The 20,020-nt window shown below is 37.5% G+C and overlaps 1 protein-coding gene and 1 long non-coding RNA gene across 2 annotated transcripts in view; one reads left to right on the top strand and one right to left on the bottom strand.

The window, feature by feature from the left end:
* The window catches only part of LOC136263538 (uncharacterized), a 28,090-nt gene extending 26,620 nt beyond the window's left edge, over positions 1–1,470 (bottom strand). Inside the window, exon 1 of the mRNA XM_066058140.1 lies at positions 521–1,470. Coding sequence (XP_065914212.1) covers positions 521–1,402 — 882 coding nt within the window. The 5' untranslated portion in view covers positions 1,403–1,470. The remainder of the gene's footprint in view (positions 1–520) is intronic.
* Positions 1–20,020, top strand: part of LOC136263742 (uncharacterized) — a 139,601-nt gene that overhangs the window by 95,780 nt on the left and 23,801 nt on the right. The window lies entirely within an intron of this gene.

Here is a 20,020-nt window from a genome sequence, read left to right as displayed (position 1 = left end):
AAAAATGCATGATTGTATCAGGTTTTCGCAGATCCAGTCACATATTGCTGATGAGTGAGTAAAGAAGTTGGACAACCAATTATGACTTGCACAGTGATTATCAGTTAGTGGGCATGCCTCCACATAAGAATGCAGGCAGTGATGGACATGGATTGTGTCTGCCTACAGACTGCAGTACACATGCTAATAAATGGATGCAGTTCTATGAATTATATGCCTACAGACAAGTGACATAAAAGTGGGCATGACTCAAGATTACAGAGCAGGACTACACTATGACGTCGTAATACACTTCCAAATTGTCACACTAGTAATTCATTCATTTAACGTGTGATCTAATCTGGGTCAGACCTGGATAAAAATAGGCACCTGAACTATATGACATTTGACTCTGGAGCCAGTTTGAACAAAGACCTAGATAAAACAAGGACTTGGATGCAGCACTTGACCCCAAAGCCAAATGACCCAGAAATTGATTCAAGTGATTTGACCCAGTTCACACTACTAGCTTAAGACATACCGTAAATGGTGCAATAAGCTTAGTAACCTCTTCCATTGTAGGACGTCCATCTGGGTTATCATCAAGACAACTCACCACCAGTTGTTTGAACCCAGCTACTTTCCCCTTCATTTTTACCAAGTATTGTCGGCGTCTTTCTACTTCACTGAGAGCAATGAGTTGATTGGTTTTGGAATCTCTTAGCTTTGGACTGGCTGGGCTTGGCCATTGCTCACAAAACACAAAAAGAAAAATTCCAGCAAATGAGAACACATCTACAGGTGTGCCATATAGTGGGTTGTCTTCCAGTGTTTCTGGAGGCATGAAATCAATTGCACCTGGAGCTTTGGTCAGCTTTGTTATGTTTTTATTGCCTGCATCAATTGCTTTAGCCACTCCTAAATCTCCTATCTTGGCTACAAGGGAGTCGTTTTTCAACAATATATTGTTAGGCGACATATCACGGTGAACGACAGCTGGTTTTTGCAAATGAAGGTAGTTCAATCCCAATGAAACATCATGTAGAATAGAAAATTTGATTGCCATATCAATTTTCTTACTTTTTTGTATGTATGAGGTGAGACTCATATCCATCAGTTCCATTATCATAATTGGAATAACGGATTCCTTCGTGTAATGCACGCCCATAAACTGCACTATGTTCGGGTGACGAAGTTTGATGTTGTTAAGGCATTCTCGTATAAATCCTTCTGTGAATGCATTTCTCTGCTCGGGAATAACGGTAGACTCCACCAAAGCGGGATGAATCTCTTTGGCGGCACAAATAAGATTACAGTGGTTCACGGCAAAGACTCTACCATATGCACCTTTACCCAAGTCCGGCTTATCCAGGTAATTAATGTTATCCAGAGTGTCATTTTCCAGTAGATCAAGGGAAGCCATGTTATATTATAACACTCAACACGAGGCTTGGCTCGATCACATGCTCCGGCAAAGCAGGAATTTCCGCCAATGCAATATTGTTGTGTAAGTGTGTCTCGCGGTTTGCTTATTTATTTATTTTTTTTTTATTTGTTGATTGATTAGCAAACACCCGACAGGGTTTTTACGCGGTACGTACACATAAGTACCTAGTTAAGTTACAATAACATAAGTGCCTATAGTTTAAGTTACAATAATGATTAGTGCTAAGTTACAATAGGTGTTAGGTCACAATTAGTGCTAAATTACAGTAAGTGGTAAGTTATGCACTTGTCAATTTCATGCCCCACACCCCAGGTGGAGATTTGACATTGCTTATTTCTAAACAATAGCTAAAATCGCACTTGCTATAATTTTGCTAGCTACAGGGCAGGTTTATTACTAGTCGCATGCATGAAATATGCGCTTAGTCATCCTTGAGGTGTTGTCAAATCCCCTACTATGGGGGTGAGGACATAGTGGGGATTTGACAGCCGATTTTGTCCCACTAGTGGGGAATTAGACACCGCGATTTGTCAAATCCCCTGTTTCCCCCCCCCCCCCCCCCCCCCCGGGGGTGGGGCATGAAATTGACAAGTGCATTACAATAAGTGCTAGAATTACAATGAATACTAAATTACAGTGCATATTACTGAGCGCTATAATTAGAATCGATACTGTATAGCCTAAATATTTTGAGAACAATGTTGCTAAAAACAAAATTTTCGCGGATTTGTAAACACTCCCTAGGAGGTCTAAATATTTCAAGGCTAAATTTTTCGCTGATAACCCCAAAAACCGCGAAATCAGCAAAAATCCCCCCCCCCCCCCCTCGAAATATTTTGGTTATATGGTATTTGAGTCGTCTGTGAAGTCTGAAAAGCCGAGTTAGAAGCAAGCAACAGAACTGCCACTGTCAGAATAACTGAGGTATGGGAAACTGTGCATTTGTCTACTATCCAGTAGATTGCTGATGTCCTACTTGGGTTGAACCCTAGCACTGCCTGGGTATACTATGATGACCAACATTGGGGCTTGGCAACTGTTGGGTACAACATAATTGTACTGCCATTTGCATTGACTTTGGTGTCACATAACCTGATAGCCACATTAACTATCTTTTGCTTTCTGGAACTGCTTTTGTACCTGTACTTAAAACTTACCGTATGGCCTAAATATATTTTTAGCGGTTTTGGGGGTTATCACTTCAGCGAAAATTTTAGCCTTGAAATATTTAGACCTCTATATAGTTTAATACATTTTGAGAGTGTTTGCAAATCTGTGAAAATTTTATTTTTAGCAACATTGCTCAAACTTGAAATATTTAGGCTACATGGTATGATTGGAGTTCTTCTAACAACTTTAGCACCAGCTCTATAGGCTAAACTACTGTAGGTTAAACTGCAATCATACAGTTGTGGTCTAGCAATAGCTATAGTATGTAAACATATGCAACCGTCTGATCCTTGTAACTTGTTGCCTTACGTCTTGGGACACAAAGCTTCAAAGTGTACATGTGACTACGGTAATAAATAACCATTTTATAACATGTTCCCCCATGGCATGCAAGCAAATCCAGTAAGGCAGGTAATTTTGTGTGTGACTGTCTTTCCCTAATGCCACACTAAATGTCAAAATGTGCCTGTATGTGTATTTTACAAATTCATGGCCACAAGTATACCTTTTCCTACCATATGAGGAGTTTTATAAGCTATATAGTCTGGTTTCCTGAATTTTCAACCACTTTTCAGCTGGTCACCTCATCCATAGCAAGTCAGCCACCACTTATGGTCAACTCAGTGTTGATATGAATATATTTTCACACTTAATATGTACATACTCTATTTTTAGTGTGTGCAGTATGTGTCTTCAATTATAAGATCCTTTACACCCCTGGGATAGGAATCTCCACATAATTGCTGTACTTTGTGCTCAGACTATCTCACCATTTTATTAATTGGTGTTGACCGGGTGAGAAAAGTTAAACATGTTATACTGTGAATCTTGTGTTGTTTGCTTCAGTAATCTTGTTCTTTACTGTGAGCCAAAAGGTAATTTTGGAGACAAATTAGTAACAGTGACAAAGATCCAAACGACTGAAACTTTGGCTAGCTGTAAGTCTCGAATCATTCATTGTACGAATGTCAAATTCAGTCTGTAAGTATAACTGGGTAACCAACAAAGTCTTTAGTCCATTTCTCCTTGACAGTGCATATTCAAATCCCACCACTCAAATGATGTGGCAAACTTTGGCTAGCTCTTCTTAGCTTACAATTTGTTTTGTGTACTTACCAATTCTTTGTTAATCAAATTGAAGTAAACTCATCATCCCTACTGCCAATGAACAGAGAAATCAGCAGATTCCAATCTCCAGGGTGTAAAGGATCTGTGCTTCAATCTACAAAATATCCCATGGCAATACAATAAAATGACGTCACACTTCTAATGTAGTTTTGTCATCTACTATTGTGGTCCGGTGTGATTATTATTCCTGCTACAAGTTTAAAGGTGTTTGTAGTAAGTAAAAAGCTAGGTGCACAAAAACTGACAGTTAAATTTACAAAGCATCATCATGTAGCCAAATTTCATGTATGTACGTATACTATGTATGTACCATGCATTGGAATTTATCAGTTTATTTATTGTAATAAATAAAATGTTGGTGTGATTACCAACAGGGCAGGTAACATGATAAATACTTTATGTGTTGCAGACACACAGTATGTATGAGAATCCAGCCTATTAAATATACCTAATGGTGAAGCTAGGCTAAATTTGATGTAATAAATTGTCCTATTGCACCTCAAGGTTGCAAACACCAAAAGATTGGGATTCATCGTTGTCCTTATTTAGAACCTACGGAAGGTCACCATGAGCTTGACATAAGGTGTTTTCATTGCATACAGTATCCTATGAAATTGTGAAGTTAAATGCAATACACATAGTAGCACACGTATAGCTGTCAGCAACTTTTATGCAAGTACTTCAATTTAACCATGGAATGTCATGGTTATTATGTACACACACGCGCGCGCGTGCGCGCACACTACACATGCACACACACACACTACAAATGCACACACACACAAACGCACTCACACACAGTACACACGCATACTACACACACACAAACTACACAGGCACACTACACATGCACACACACTACAAACGCACTCACACACACTACACACGCACTCATACACACACACACTACACGCGCATGCTACACACACACACACACTACACATGCACACACACACTACACACGTATAGTTCAATATTATGTGCAATTGCTATATACCCTATTTGTGAAAGTTAATTTGAAGAAACTCTGAACCTTGAGTTGAAAGCAAAAAATAATACATGGCCATAGTAGCTAGCTAGCTACACATATAGCTAGCATTGTAAAGAAAGTAATTTCCCAAATTCAGGCTATCCCCTCAGTCGGTCTGTTTAGGATGTCCAACAAATTTGGTAATATCAAGACTCACGGTAGTGAGGCCCTCGGCCAAGCAACTATGAAGCGCACGCCCATTTAAAAGACGCGGCGACTACTGTGAGTTATTTACATGTAAGGTCAGTTTTGCAATATTAGCCCTGGATTATGCAACATCTCTCAATGGATTTGTATGGGGTTACGTAATAAAAAATCTTTAGTCGTCGTCGTTTTCTTACGACCTTGCTAAAATAAAAAATATAGCCGTATTTAGACATATTTCACTTTATTTCTCTACCTTGTATTACACGTATCGTCACGTTATACCAGTCATCTTACCCGTGTTTGTACCAGCCGTCTAGGCCTGACATTATCTAATTCTGGTAGGTCCTACGTGTATTTTCTCCATTCAAACCTGTAATCCCTACAATTAGTAACTTTTAAAAGCACAAGTTGTGAAAGCATGCAGACCAGTAAGTTCCCTAGGGAAGGCATTTTAAGCAGAAATCTTTTAGAGTCCATTTAGTGCCATGCCCCATACGAGCGTTTATAATCGGCAGATGTATGGTGGATATTTCTTTGGAAATTCCTGAAAGCATTTTGGACAAAATTCTGAGCACATTTCACTCATGCCTCTATCTGCTATATCAGAGTCAACTTGTTGTACACCTTGTAACAAAAACTGTAGTTCAGGTTTCAAAATTTTATTGTATTAGTGAGTGAAACTATGTAGCTACTATAGAGTGCTCTTGTTCACCAAAATCAAAATGATGTATGCACCTATAAATGCCATGTCCTTCACAGGAGATTTGACAAATTCTGGTATCAAATTGTGCAATACCCAGGGCAATTAAAGATGTTCCCAAATTCCTAGAAGGGCTTCTATATAGGCAAGAATAGATATACAACTCTTTAGAGTTGTATGTCTATGAGGTACACATATATCTAGAGGGTTCATCAACCTATAAAAGTAAATTTTAGCTCAACAAACTGCCTAATGGTCTAGTGGGGCAAAGGATCAATATAAGACAAATTCTGTCAATATAATGACTGGGCCTGCAAAAACAGGGACATGATTTCTGCCTACTTTTACAAATTTCCTTGACTCATCACTTTTAATACCATCATGATATGGTAATGAAATGTTTAGCCCTTAGTAAGCATTTAATTGGCTTTATGATGCAAGTTACAGAATGCAAATATTCTGTTCCAGTACTGAGATGTTATCTGTAGTGTGATTAGTTGTAGCTTGTGCCCACATGCCCTGTTATCATAGGCCCGGTCACATATATGGTGACTCACATGGAGTGAAGGGTAGTTAGCATGGCTGATGGCTACAAATGATGCTATTGTGATTTTGACTTGAATTGTGGGTCAAGTAAGAATGTGCTTTGTTAATTTGTGAGTGAGAGGTGTACGGTGCAGTTTCTGTACAGTATCTGAAATTGTGCTAATAATAATGTACAGTGATTATTCTAAAACTGCAGCACAGTATGTGTCTTGCATCAGTTCCACACTTCAGTAAATCAGGTGTGTGCCCACAGCTGACTGCATGCCTAGTTTCTTTCCATAAAAATAACGTGTGTGTACTGTACCTGCACCTGAATAGTTGTCTGTACACAAACAAATCAGTCCCCATCCAGGGGCAGATCCAGAGTTTGGAAAGAGGGGGGGCACCTTGCTGAAAAACAGTTGAAGACCAAAAAAAAACTTGCTGAAAACCAGTTGAAGACCAAAAAAAAAAAAAAAAAAGGTCACAACAATAATAGCTAGTTATCCTTTACCAACTATATCACGTCTGTTATGTAACATAAAATCCTATTTATAGCTTCATACGTAAACTACACTGCCTCATGAACATTGTGACTGCTTTATTAGAGTAATTGACTGCTCTATTAGAGTATCTCGATCTTGTATGCAATTTCTTGAAGGGGGGGGGAAGGGGGGTTTGCCCCAAATGCCCCATCCTGGATCCGCCATTGCCATCAGAATAATAGAACACGCAAATGCTCTTATAGAGCAGTAAAAAACGTGTTGGTAAAATCGAAGAAAAGTAACTAGACTTCAGTGGGAGTCAAACCATTGACCTCTTACTTTGAGAGTTGGTGTCTACCAAGTGTTTCCAGCTTTGTTATATGTTTATCAACCCTGTAGTTAACAGCTAAAAACTTTGCCAAAAGAGGTTTTATTGACTGCAAATAAATGATTTGACTAAAAAAGGTTGGTGTTTTAGTTGAAATGCTTCAAACCATACCTATAAATTAATTCTGGTGAACTTTGAGATGTCAGGAAGACTAAACTCAGTACAGCTTCTTGGGGGCAGCACCCCCAGACCCCCTGCTACCAGCTCTGGTCAGCCCCCCTAACATGAGAAAGAGACATTTTATTTTTGTTAAGACAATATGCAGCTAGGGACCCGTCGATTTCGCCAGCAAAATTTTTGGCATAATGGTTGGGTGAAAGCAATGAGCAAAATGCTGGCATAATAGGTGCAATTTTTGTGAAGTGGACATAAAAATTGCACAAAAGATCGAGATACTCTAATAGAACAGTCAGACACGCTAAAATATCGACAATACATAGCTAATTGTTACAAGAACAACAAGTGACTATCGAGATACCCTAATAAAACAGTCATACATGTTAAGCAATATTAGCTGGCTTCTTGCTTTACATGTTAGAAGTAATTTCTGATCGAGATACTCTAATAGAACAGTCACTTTAAGGCGAAACTGTAGCTTTGCACTTGGAAATATTCAATTAACAAAGATCAGTGCTGAGCAAAATTTATAATTCTTGAGCAAAATATGGAGCATAATAGGTGAAAAATAAAAGAATTGCTGGAAAGAAAAATAGGTAGAATTAAAAGCAAAATAGACTGGTCCCTATATGCAGCATAAGTACAGAGATCTAGACTCAGGGGTGGGTGGACAGTACAGGAGCTTTGACAAGATTTACACTATTAAATTACAATACAAAAATAATAATTATAGCATGCAGAAAAGCACAGTTTAGGCAAACCGATAAATCCCAGTCCAGGGAGGCTCTAGGATTAAAAATCCTGTATGAGCAGGAGACAGCAATGCGAGCAGCCTGCTCAAACAGGGATTTTATAGGCACTTCACAAACATTGGCCACTTGCACTTGAATTATTGGAGGAAAGATTGGTACTATTTCCTCCTCCGCTGTCGGCTAGCTCTACTATGTGTGCAATACTGTTGCAGCAGTCACTACCACCTACATTATATTTGGCTCATTTACTCAGTAAAAAGTGGAGTTCCCCATATTCAGTGACGATGGGCTGGCTCCCGTTGCAGTTTTGGGTTCTCCTTGCTTCGTTCCTACCAGTTCATTAACATTCCCTGGGCTTCTGTGAGTTCTTTAGGTGTCTTTTCTGTAGGTAAATTCTTGCTTTTTCCTCTTTTTGTTTTTTCTTCTATAGTGAAACCTCACTTAGCGGCCACCTCTTTAATAAGACCACCTCGTTATAATGGTCACCTTTAGTAGGTCCCAAACATAGCTAAGCAATACTTTATGACCTCATTAATAAGACCACCTCTTTATTAAGGCCAATATTTTGGTCCACGAGATGGCCCTATTAATGAGGTTTCACTGTAGGTTGTTTTCCATCTATAGAAACTCATTGTACAGTAAGTATCTTAGATTGCTCTGAAGGCATGTTTGTTATGCCTAATCAAGCTGGTAGAAGAAAAGTGAGGCTGTTGTTTGGTGATAGATTTTGGCAGAAAAGCACATCATTCATGATCCCTGCTATACAGTACTAGCTACCATGCATATATTGTATGATTTTCACCATACCTATTGAGGAATCAAAGGGAAGTGTAGCCAGTACAAATTTTGTAGAGTTTCTATGTATTGTACAAGTGTTTTAACAAAAAAGATTTTTATTAATGACCTTGTACACATCTTATAAGCAGTTAACATATAATTTTATGGTGAATTGAGCAGTGGGCATGACTGTCTGCTACTCCTATGTACATGTCACAACCATGCTAAAAGTATTGAATTGACTTGCTAATTGTAATTCCATGTATTTTGTAATTCATTACTTGTTTCTTAATTCATTAATTACCAACTATATATTGGTTACTAAGGAAGTACAACTATCTTTCTTTACAGTTTTATCCAGAGAACATAATAACAACTACTCCTCAGCTGGCCCAGTAGATAGGAAATATTTATCTAGAAGAGATAGCATGTATAAAGCCATACTAATGAATGTACAAACTGTGTAATTGCAAGATATGTATTATTATTATTATTATCAGGTCTATCAGTTGGGTACTGGAGGGTATTCACAATTATCACACCATATACATCAAAGGGAAATTACAGAAAGCCATATGAACACTACACGATAAACACTACTATGATAAACTACACTATATGAACGCTACATACTACATGATAAATAGCCCTACTATATGTCAAGCATATGTCACGTATGATATGTGTTCTTCTATTGTGGTGTGTGACATAGTCATAATGTGTTGCTAGGAGATAACAATAAATAACAAGCCAGTTATATTGTATAAACAGGTTATTGAGATTAACCATGTTATGACTATATTTAGTCATGTATCATTAAGTTGGTTGTTGTAACATTAAATAATAAACTTGCTGTCTCTGGTTAAAAATTCCCCAACAAGTAGACTTGATTTTAATGGTTTCAACAGTAGTAACAACACACTTCAAGGACATCACAGATTCTGCTTAGCTTACAGTTTGCTAATACTTTTACATGCACACCATCCACTACAGTACACTGGTTTATGATACCTTCATGTACATTTGCTGTGAAATAATATTGTTCATTATTCAATTGCTCTTGTCTGCAGTGTGAGTGATTTTAAACAAGTAGTAGGCATGGACAAGATTTGGTAGAGAGCCAACTGTTTATTTTACAACACATAATAGTGCACAGTACACACACAAGATAGTTTAATAGGTAATGCACTGATCGGTAAGTAGGAACAATAGTATAAGTTTTGCTTTGTAGCTATACTTGACATTTCTCTGTGTATCAGTACTAAACCAAAGGTTGTACAATAATACTGTATAGATAACCAAATCAGCTAGTAGGACAGACAGATATGTGTACGTGTCTACATAATAGCTACTATACGTACATCATAGCAACTTAAGATGACACTAATATATTTTTAAAACACCCGGTTACCATCACTATTACAACATGTTTTAGAGTCCTCAATGCAATCAAGAGCTTATCACACTAATCACTTACAACGTCTTATCTATTGTATAGTATTATAACAATTAGTATCTACAAAACAGTATCACTGAAGTTTCATTTCCCAGCCTTTTTTCCATACATTTTTTTGTATGTCCTGGTAATCTTTTTTTCTGAGTAGATGGAAAGTTCTTTCTTTAAACTACTGGTTTTTAGTTGGTTAGTAACCTCTAAGCACAGGCTAGAAATAGAAATTTCCTTAAAAGGATCTTGTTTATTCCTTCAGGCAATATAATGGCTATTTGTATTCCTATTCTTTCATGCGGTAACAAACAACCTTATTCTAGTCATAAAAACATCACAGAATATGCTTTTCTATTCCCACTTTTTTCTACAGGTATATGAATGTTGTGGCTACCCACTGAAATACCAAAGATTCTTAATAGAGCAGTCATTGTATGTAGTAAAAATTATTGAAAACAATACAATGTTTAAATGTGCCACAATCCTAATTAGATTATTTGATGATCACACCCATGCTCTCAAATGATCACTGTGATGTAGACAAGTAGTGCTGAACATTTCATGATGATAGCTAAATGTATGAATGAGATATAAAGCAATATGTGAAGTAGTGTAAAATGTTGCATAGTCAAGTTGACTGCTCTATTAGAGAGTTTTAAGTGTTCATTCTCACACCAGGCAATAATCGTCACATCAAGCCATTGTAAATATTAAACCTGATGACACTACTGTGGTGAGGTAGATAATGAGCCATTGTAAGATTGCAACAACAGACATACATATATGTTTTATAAGCAGATAATGATAACATACTCTAATAGAGCAATCACATTATATTCAAGCAAGACCAGTTGTTGACAATGACTCAACAGGTTACTCACACACGCAATGTCACTAACATAAATCCATTTTACATTCCACAATCATTTCACAGCAACATCAGTGTTTAGTCTAGGATTTCTCCTTTAGGGAGGGAAACTCAGGGAAATAGAAATTTGGGGGTGACCAGGTGAAAGTCTGTATGATAGCTAGCCACACTTATCAAAGTTCATAACTATTAGACTATATAAAATGGTTGAACTGTGTCATGAGTGTTGATTTTTGTGATTGGGTGAAGCCTAATCCTATGTTCGTAGAGCTTGATGGATGATTGTCATAATAATAGTGATGACATAATGGTGTAATGTAAATAGATATTCCATTATATTGTACTGTGTATGCTGAATCTGTTGAACAATCAATTTGTGTGAGACATTATATTGGTTGTAATCATATGATACTACAAGACAGTAGCAAACTAAAAAGGGGTGGACATTTTTCAAGAATAAAATTTAAAACTTAGGTGGGTATTTTCATGGTTATAGAGCCATCTCAATTTCTTTAAAATCAGGCTTTCTGAGATTAAAGCTAAAGGTATTTTTGCTGGCTGTGCATGCTGGTCTATGAATTGGTCACTGAGTTAGGCAATAATGGACAAATGATAATTGGTCACTTACACTATATAGTTGCCTGAAGAGCTGTCTACAAAATCAAAAAAAAAACAACATGATTTACAGACATTGTTGTGTTGATGAAAGCTAAATGAAGAAAATGTGTAGTCATTCATACATCCACACACGTTTGGCATCAGAATTGTATACTTCGCTATATTATAAGTCAGTTCATGATCACCTGATGAGCTCTACAGTAGCTCCCACATAGACAACTATATTGATCAAGGTAAACACATGTTCTCTATCCGATGGGTTTGTAGCTACATACATTTGCTACACATACACTACATTACATGTATAAATCAAATTAACAATTACAATAATACTACAAAAATTTCTTCTGAAAAACTATGTTGGGAGTCATCTTTAGTGATATTTTGGTTAAATTATTGAACTCAATGAATTGTGTTACAGAGATGGTTGAATCAGAGGAGAGAACTAGACACCAGTAATGGTCTACAGTCTGTTTGCGCGTTCACCTGAGCCTTGTTTTTTGTTAATAAAACTCTTGTAACATGGGCCAGCTGCCCAAACATTTAGTAGCATTGTAAATCCATTTAAATGCATCAAAATATGCCTTGATATGGGCAAGAATGAGCTTTAAAAGTATCCCATACATTTAGTATAGACATTTCAGGCACACAAACATGTTTACAATATGAAAACATGCTTGTTCCAGTACAAAATCATTGGGAGTTAACCATATTCACCTCCTTGATATTAATGTATTTGGTGGGGGCTCAGTGTGTGTGTTGGAAAATATGTTGTAACTTTTTTTTTTCAGAATTATAATTTTTGCTTGGTTGATTTTAAACTGTGAAACATGGCATTTGTTTTAGATGTGGAAAGACATCCTTGACATCCATGACTCAAGAAGCAGTTTTCCTCCTAACCCATGCTGGGTAACAAACATTCAATGTAAGTGTGACAGTGTAATAAGAACCTTTATTATTAATGTTACATGTATTCTAGCTCTGCCAATGAATGATCTCAAGACAGTGTGATGAAAATCTAGTTCTAGCAATGTACAAGTAGCTGCACATAGTTTAGCTTCTTGGCCACCGCACTAATCATGCAGAAATTGCTAGTTGTGAGTGCTCCAATGTCACGTTATTCAATTTATATTATTGTATACGCAGATTAACTCCACACACACACACACACGCCTGTAAAGTACATAATAACTGCTCATACGCGAACGTAAATCGGATGGTGCAGGTTCGAGGCTACCTGGGTCCAATCATGGATTTTTTCTCCTTTCTGCAACTTTTCAAACACACCTTAAGTAGCTAATGTCTTAGTGTCTAATGTCTTTGAGCAGGCTGTAGGACCAGGTGTTCTACAGACCTTCAGCACTTTTGCTGTAAAGCTTTAATAAATTAAAATGATTATTTTACAAGTACAGTGGTATATTTGCTGTGCTCTGACAATGCAATTCTTGCTCATTTAGTACGTCAGAACTCATTAACTCATGTATTGGATTAAATGTTGTTTACTGACTACTATTGCGGTTAAAAAATTGTGAGGATCTAGCAATATACCACATCACAACAAATCACAAAGTTCAGTTAATGTACATACGTAATACAATTACAGTAATATTTAAAACTACATTGCTCTACATAACTAACAGGCACAGTAAAAGTCATCATTCCTTATCAAGAGGTAACTTCATATGCAGGATCATCTTGCAACTTGACTTGGTCATTTATTACACCACAATAAGCAGGATTATCTTGTAATACAACCTGTTCTTTAGGGTCAGAATAAGCAGGATTATCCTGCATGGTGGGGTTGCAATTTGCATTGGAGATATTTATGCCATTGTTTTGTTCATCATCCGTTTCAGTGTAAAGTAGTTCTGGTTTATTTGGTAGAGATGTTTGTAATGTTCTTTCATCAATAGTACTGTAATATACACCCTCTGGTTTAGTGGATCCACTTCTGTTTCTCTTCCACACCACAATTACAATTACAAGAATGATGATAATGATGGTTGTAATAATAATAATAATTGCCAATAGTACACCTAGTATTATTAACCCAACATTGGAATTAGAGGAACTAGAACTGGTGATGGGAGTTGAGGTTGCATGTAAAGTAGGAGTTGAGGATGAAGTAGGAGTTGAGGATGAAGTACGAGTAGTGAATACAGCGACAGTTGTAGCAGCTGTACCATAGATAGTAGTAGCAGTGATAGTGGTGGATGTTGTAATAGTAGCAATAGTCGTGGGAGCTACAATGCAGTTAAGCAGCATGTTATTTCATTGTCATGATGGTAGAGAATGTATTGACATACACTACAAACACAAGGACATGATTGGGGTTGGAAATGTGATCAGTCACATTATCACATCTTTTATTACAATGTATAGAGCCAATAATTACTTATTAAATCTCTATACAAAGTAGACAGCTGTTCATTTAGGGATCATCCATTGTTTTCAGCATCTTTGCAAGAGTACAGAGAGTACGTTAGGGTAAATTCACTTGTAAGGCTTTCAAAATGTTGGTCTTAGTAGTAGCACCACATAGAGAAATAATCCAGTTTAGTACTGCTGCTGGTGTTTGGTTAGAATGTTTATGGTTGTAGGAGCTGAGTTGCAGCTGGACTCTGAATGACTGCTTCAAGAGTTGGCTATGTAGTGTACACAAGGCTATATATAAATCATCAGCATTCTTTCAATGCCTACGTTCTGACAAGTTAACACATTAAGAAACCCATTAACACTGAATAGTTATCACATCAATTTTTATAGTACGCTTTTGAGTAGGAGAGAGGGGGTAAGCAAATGGGTACCCTCTGTATGCTTATGAAAATGTTGAAAATTATGGATGATACCTTATATAAGTGTCTGAAAATACATATCACACATTACACATAATTGCAACAAGTGTAAATATATAATTATGGTATTTAGACTCTAGGCTGTTTTGGGTGGGTAATAAATCTCATATACTCCACCTTGTTTTGTAATACACTCCACACCTTCAGGCACAATATAACATATGCTCAAAATCTAGGTTTGTCCAATCGCTATAAGTTGCTCACATGTAGTGATTTAATGAGCACAATTATTTTGACATGTGAGGACGCATAGTTGCCATGATGCTAGTATTATCATAAGAAAACCAGCCGCTTTTGCCGAGCCTACAGCAGAAACAGCCGTGGATGAGGTAAGTAATCTGAGTGTAATGTGAAATAGAGTCTAAAGCAGTTATACGGTTACAATGTGGAGTCTATGAAAGTTATAAACCCTCAGGCCCTTAGTAGCGCCCTCGCTTTGCTTGTGCGCTACAGCCCGGGCCTTCAGGTTTATAAATTTCATAGACTCCACATTGTGCCCGTATAACTATTATATAGAATTTTACATTTGAGTAGGACAAGAGTACTCTTGGATATTGCTATATGGACATTCATTTCCCACTTCACCCTGTCAATGGACTAAATTAGACATCTAATATCCAGTAATATAGTTGTAGGTGTAGATGAATTCATCCCTACAATTTTACTCACACTTGCTTGTTTTTTAGTTACTGGTGAATCAATACATACTGTACCACATCAAAGCAAAGAATACTGCCAGACACATAGTGCACCCTAACAATCAATTATTAAAATGCGAAGTGACCATTTTACTTCTGTTTCAGCTACGTATGTTCCATCTGTCACACAGTGTTAAAAAATAACAGTATGAGAAGTGCCTCTGCATTCAATCTAGTGACCATGGACCAAATCAACACCTTCACTATCTATTACTGAAATGTAAAAGGGCTTCAGTTTCAGCTGTGTTCAACCCTTTACACAGCATAACAAATAAAAAGTACTGAAGCCATGAAATATTACCATGAATCAATGCCTACATGGTAGTGGAGAAATAAATGGGGCATAAATAACAAAATGATGCATGCACTGCATCATAGCTGATAAAAAGGCACGTCTTGGGCTGAAAAAACATTAAACAGTGAAAAAATCAAGTTAACTACTGTATAAGTTGCAGTCATAGAAGTTTTCTCCTTTCTCTACCTTTTCAAACATACTTTCTGTAATAACAGGCTGTATAGGACCAGATGTCCTACAGACCTTCAGCACTTGTGCTGTAAAGTCTTAATAAATAAAAATTATGTTACAATATATTTTATGGTTTCACTACCTTTTGTTTTATGATCAATTAAACATTCTTTATACTTTATAACAACAGATTCTTTATAGTGGAGGTCCTACTGAGATGTGATTGTGGAACTATAAGTGTTGGCGTTAGTTAGTGTAGAGGTTGTTAGCCTTTGTAGTTGTAGAGGAAAAAGAGTTCTATGTAAAGAAATCAAGAATGAAGTCTTCTATTCGTATACTGTAGAAGTTTATCCTTTAAACTCCAAATACACTAGACTAAGTATCTTACAGATTCATAAACTTTCACAGGCTCAGTACACTTGATGACCTTCAAATAATGATAGAAGGCAAGCTTAAGGAGATGAATGAATGAATATACAATTTAGTAGTGAAACAAATTTTTGATGGCATCCAACAATTGGAGCTTCAGGATGAGAACTAGTGTACTTTTTCTTGAAATTTCAGGCCCAAAGGCTTCAGTGCCAGAACATTCAATGGCTTCGACAACTTCAACCCTAACCCTTCACTGACAAGCTCAATTTCCCAGTAAAACAACTTGGTCAGTCAGAAGATAAGTTGTCGGAATTACAGCAATCCTTAGTATCAAGCAGTTGATAGAGGAACACACCAGGTTAGTGTTGCTTGACTATAAGGAAGTACTTTCAGCTGCAGAGAAAACAGCAACAGTTCAGAGTCAGCAGTTGAAGGAATCAATAGTTGCTACCAAGTAGAGAATGTCAAAGTTGGCTCTACGCAATGAACTGTTAAGCCAACAACTTTCTTCAGTGCCTACAGAATCATACGAAGTTGTGACTGACACTGAGAATTTGACTGATTTGTCAATTAGTTTAGAGAAGAAGTAATTGAAAGGGATTAGGAGACCACCTGCAACTAAGCAGGCTTCATAGATTGGATTGTCTAGTGAAGCCAGTAATATTAATTGGCTCTTACCTTCTACTATGGTAGACTCTCAGAGAGCAGCTTCTTTGCACTCTGGCCAAACTACCCCAGCTAGTACTTCTGATTGCCACTCTTGTCAGTAGAGTTGTTACCACTGCAACTCAGGTGATTGAATAAACCTACATTCAGGCACTACACGAGTAAGGTGGTGACATCAGTAAAGGTACTCACATCACTTGTCATACCTACTGTGTCTTTTCATATTGGTGGGACAACCCTTGCACCAACTGTTTCATACCCAGCCTACTGTGGATCACAGACGAGGACCACTGATGTTACTTATCCTTCAGTATAAATACACTTGGCTCCTTGGTCTGACGTGATATTCAAATGGTACTCAAGTGCATGTGACAAGTAGTGTGCCAAGCTTTAGGGGGGTTTGGTAGCATGCTCACCAACGGAAATTTTTGGACTCTCAGAAGTGGCATCTGGAGGTTACTTTATACATACACAGGATCATTCTGGTTTCTGCTAACACCAAGGATCGATGTAATCTTGTGCTACACTGTATAGTATCAATTAATTCAATTTCACATCTATAACTAGTAGTATAGCTAACTAATTGTACTTTGACGATAGTTCTTTGAGATACAAAAGCAATTTTGATTGTAAAAATGCTAATGCATGACAAGCATGAGCAATTACCAATGCAATGCCATGCACATGACTCACTGGAACTTTTGAAAAGTAATTTCAAGACAATTAGGTGTAATGGTTTAGACAAAGTAGTATAAATTAGAAATGTGGTTATATTCTGTACTGAATGCTCTATTAGAGTATTGCGATGATTATTGTATCATACAGTACAGTAGTACTGTATATTAGGGATCATGCAGTTTTGGGCGTTCTTGCCCAACAATATCACCCTAAAACCAGCCTCAAATTTCCTTCATAATAGCTTGGCAGTATTGGTTAGGCATAGCCAAGCCCAAAAATGCCTTCAGAGTGACCTCAAACCCTTCCAACAAGTTTCTACAGAATTTAAAAAAAAAATTGTTTAACAGAATTTAATTCTGACTAACTAACTAATTAACTAACTAACTAACTGATACCTTCAGCCAAGCATAACTGCTGTGACGGGCTTGATTTTTTCACTGTTCGACGTTGCTTCATCCCTAGACGTGCCTTTTTGTCAACCGCAGTACATACAATGCACATATTATGGACTTACCTTTGTCCTCCTTTGTGTTCCAGTTCTTTTCACTGACAATGCAAGGTGTCAATTTGTGATAGCACGATATGGCTTCCCTCTGGCTGTGTCATGCTGTTCGCCCGCATTTTCCGTAGTGACTGGATTCATTGCAGAGAAGTTTCTTGCACTGTTTCTTCATTTGTAACGCTGTGTAACGAGCGGAACATAGCTACAAACGAAGTGTAATGGCTAGTTTGGCCACCTCACTTTTCAGTGCGTAACTGATTATTGGGGCACATGTTCAGGCGCAAAATTATTTTATGGAATCATTCTTTCTTTTAATGTGGTACATGTGGAGTCAGTAGTCATAATTGTGTTAATAAGAAAGTAAATAAACAAGTAGAAGGAAAATTAGGAATTTTAAGCTAGATTAGGGATCAAAGAACAAAAGCAAGGAAACAAGGGAACAGCTAAAAGGTTGCAAAACAAGGGAGGTTGCCTATACTTGCAGATCTACTAGTGGACATGTAATCCCTAATTCAGTCATGGTTATAGACTGAAGAGTAGGGATTAGATGTCCACTAGTATATCTGCAGGTATAGGTAACCTCCCTTGTTTCACAACTTTTAGCTGTTCCCTTGTTTCCTTGCTTTTGTTCTTTGATCCCAAATCCAGCTTAAAATTCCTAATTTTCCTTCTACTTGTTAGAGTATATTGCGATAATTGCTTTATTAGAGTATCTTGATCTTTTTGCAAAATCAACTGGCTGCAAAGTGGCTGTACCGTGGGCTCCAGCCCTGGATGCACGATTCTACTGGACAGCACTATATATATGTGAGTCTGCTATTACACGTTTTTGCCATTGAATTCATCACCTTTGCAACTGACTTTGCCTGCATTCGCAATTGAATTCATCACTTTTGCAGTAAAATCCATCACTTTTGCAATTGAATCCGTCACCTTGGCACTTGCAGTAGAATTACAATAGGCACTATTGAATTAGAAATACAGTAGTTACATTTGCAGGAAATGTCATCATGATTGATTGTCTGTTCTACAGGCTATGATAGGCACAAATTTCAATCACTAAGTTATTGCTGGCATACTTCCACGCCTGTATGAAGCCGTTTCATTTTCAGAGATGAAAAATTCGGGTGGATCAATACTCCACTAATTAACTAATGTTGTTACCTTGAGCTCACAACAGTTATACAGCAGATCCTGAATTACGCCCCACCATCTTGTAGCTTAGAGATGGACAGAGAATGGGGAACAGGTACAGGAAGTGATTACTTTAGGTCAACAGCTCACTGTATCAGATCAAATTCTCTACCACTTGAATTCTAAATAGAGACCACGGATAGTAGTAGCACGTACGTACCTTCTTTGCTGAAGTGAAAACTATTGGAAGAACATCACACTGGACTTTTAGTTGGACATTTTTCTGGTCAATTGTACTGTTTGATATGCAGTAGTAGCTATATTATACAGGGTTGGAGGAAGCAATTCTAAAGTGGTCAGACCAAGGGGTAGGCAGTGAAATGCTGAGCACTTGTCGTGCCAATGGGTCTGGGGGAATGCTCCCCCAGGAAAATTGTATGCTCTGGGATTAAATCTGAGACTATTTTTCCTAGCAAATTACTGGCTAGTACTTGTGTTAAACTCACTGCATTTAGCTATCAAACGGTACGGTCGTACCGTTTAAGTAGGAATCCATGTAAATTTTCGCTCACTGTCCAAAATCCCACCTTTAAAAATCATCCTAGAGATATCTTACGAGACGAAAATCACCTTTACGCAATAGTACTAGCCCATATAACACATAAAACAGCATTAAATACAACAAAACACTTACAGGTGGCCAGATACAGAATTTTAAAGATCGCCAAAACTTTGAATTTTAGACTGACTGCCTGACTGGCCACAGTCGCAAGCCTAGAGGCCAAATGAAGCAGTGCACGGCCACCATTTTACGCAACAATAACAAACTCACCAGTGGGATGTGCCTTTTGGGGTTCTGACGAGTGTGTGTCCTCTGCGCCTTGTCATTTCTTTTATCTTCAATCAGGCTGCTTGTCTTCTTCTTCATCCAACGAAACTATATCGAGGCATTAATTTTCCGTATCAACACTTTCTTTAAGCAGCATAATAGACGCCACAAGATTATTTAAGACGCTTAGAGTACGCTACTGTACAGAGGAATAGATTATATTCCTTACTGATATAATCTAT

This window comes from Dysidea avara, chromosome 1 (genome assembly GCF_963678975.1).
Source record: "Dysidea avara chromosome 1, odDysAvar1.4, whole genome shotgun sequence".
NCBI classification, from domain to species: Eukaryota; Metazoa; Porifera; class Demospongiae; order Dictyoceratida; family Dysideidae; genus Dysidea; species Dysidea avara.
Note: the sequence above shows the minus strand (reverse complement) of the source record. Positions and strands in the feature narration are given on the sequence as shown.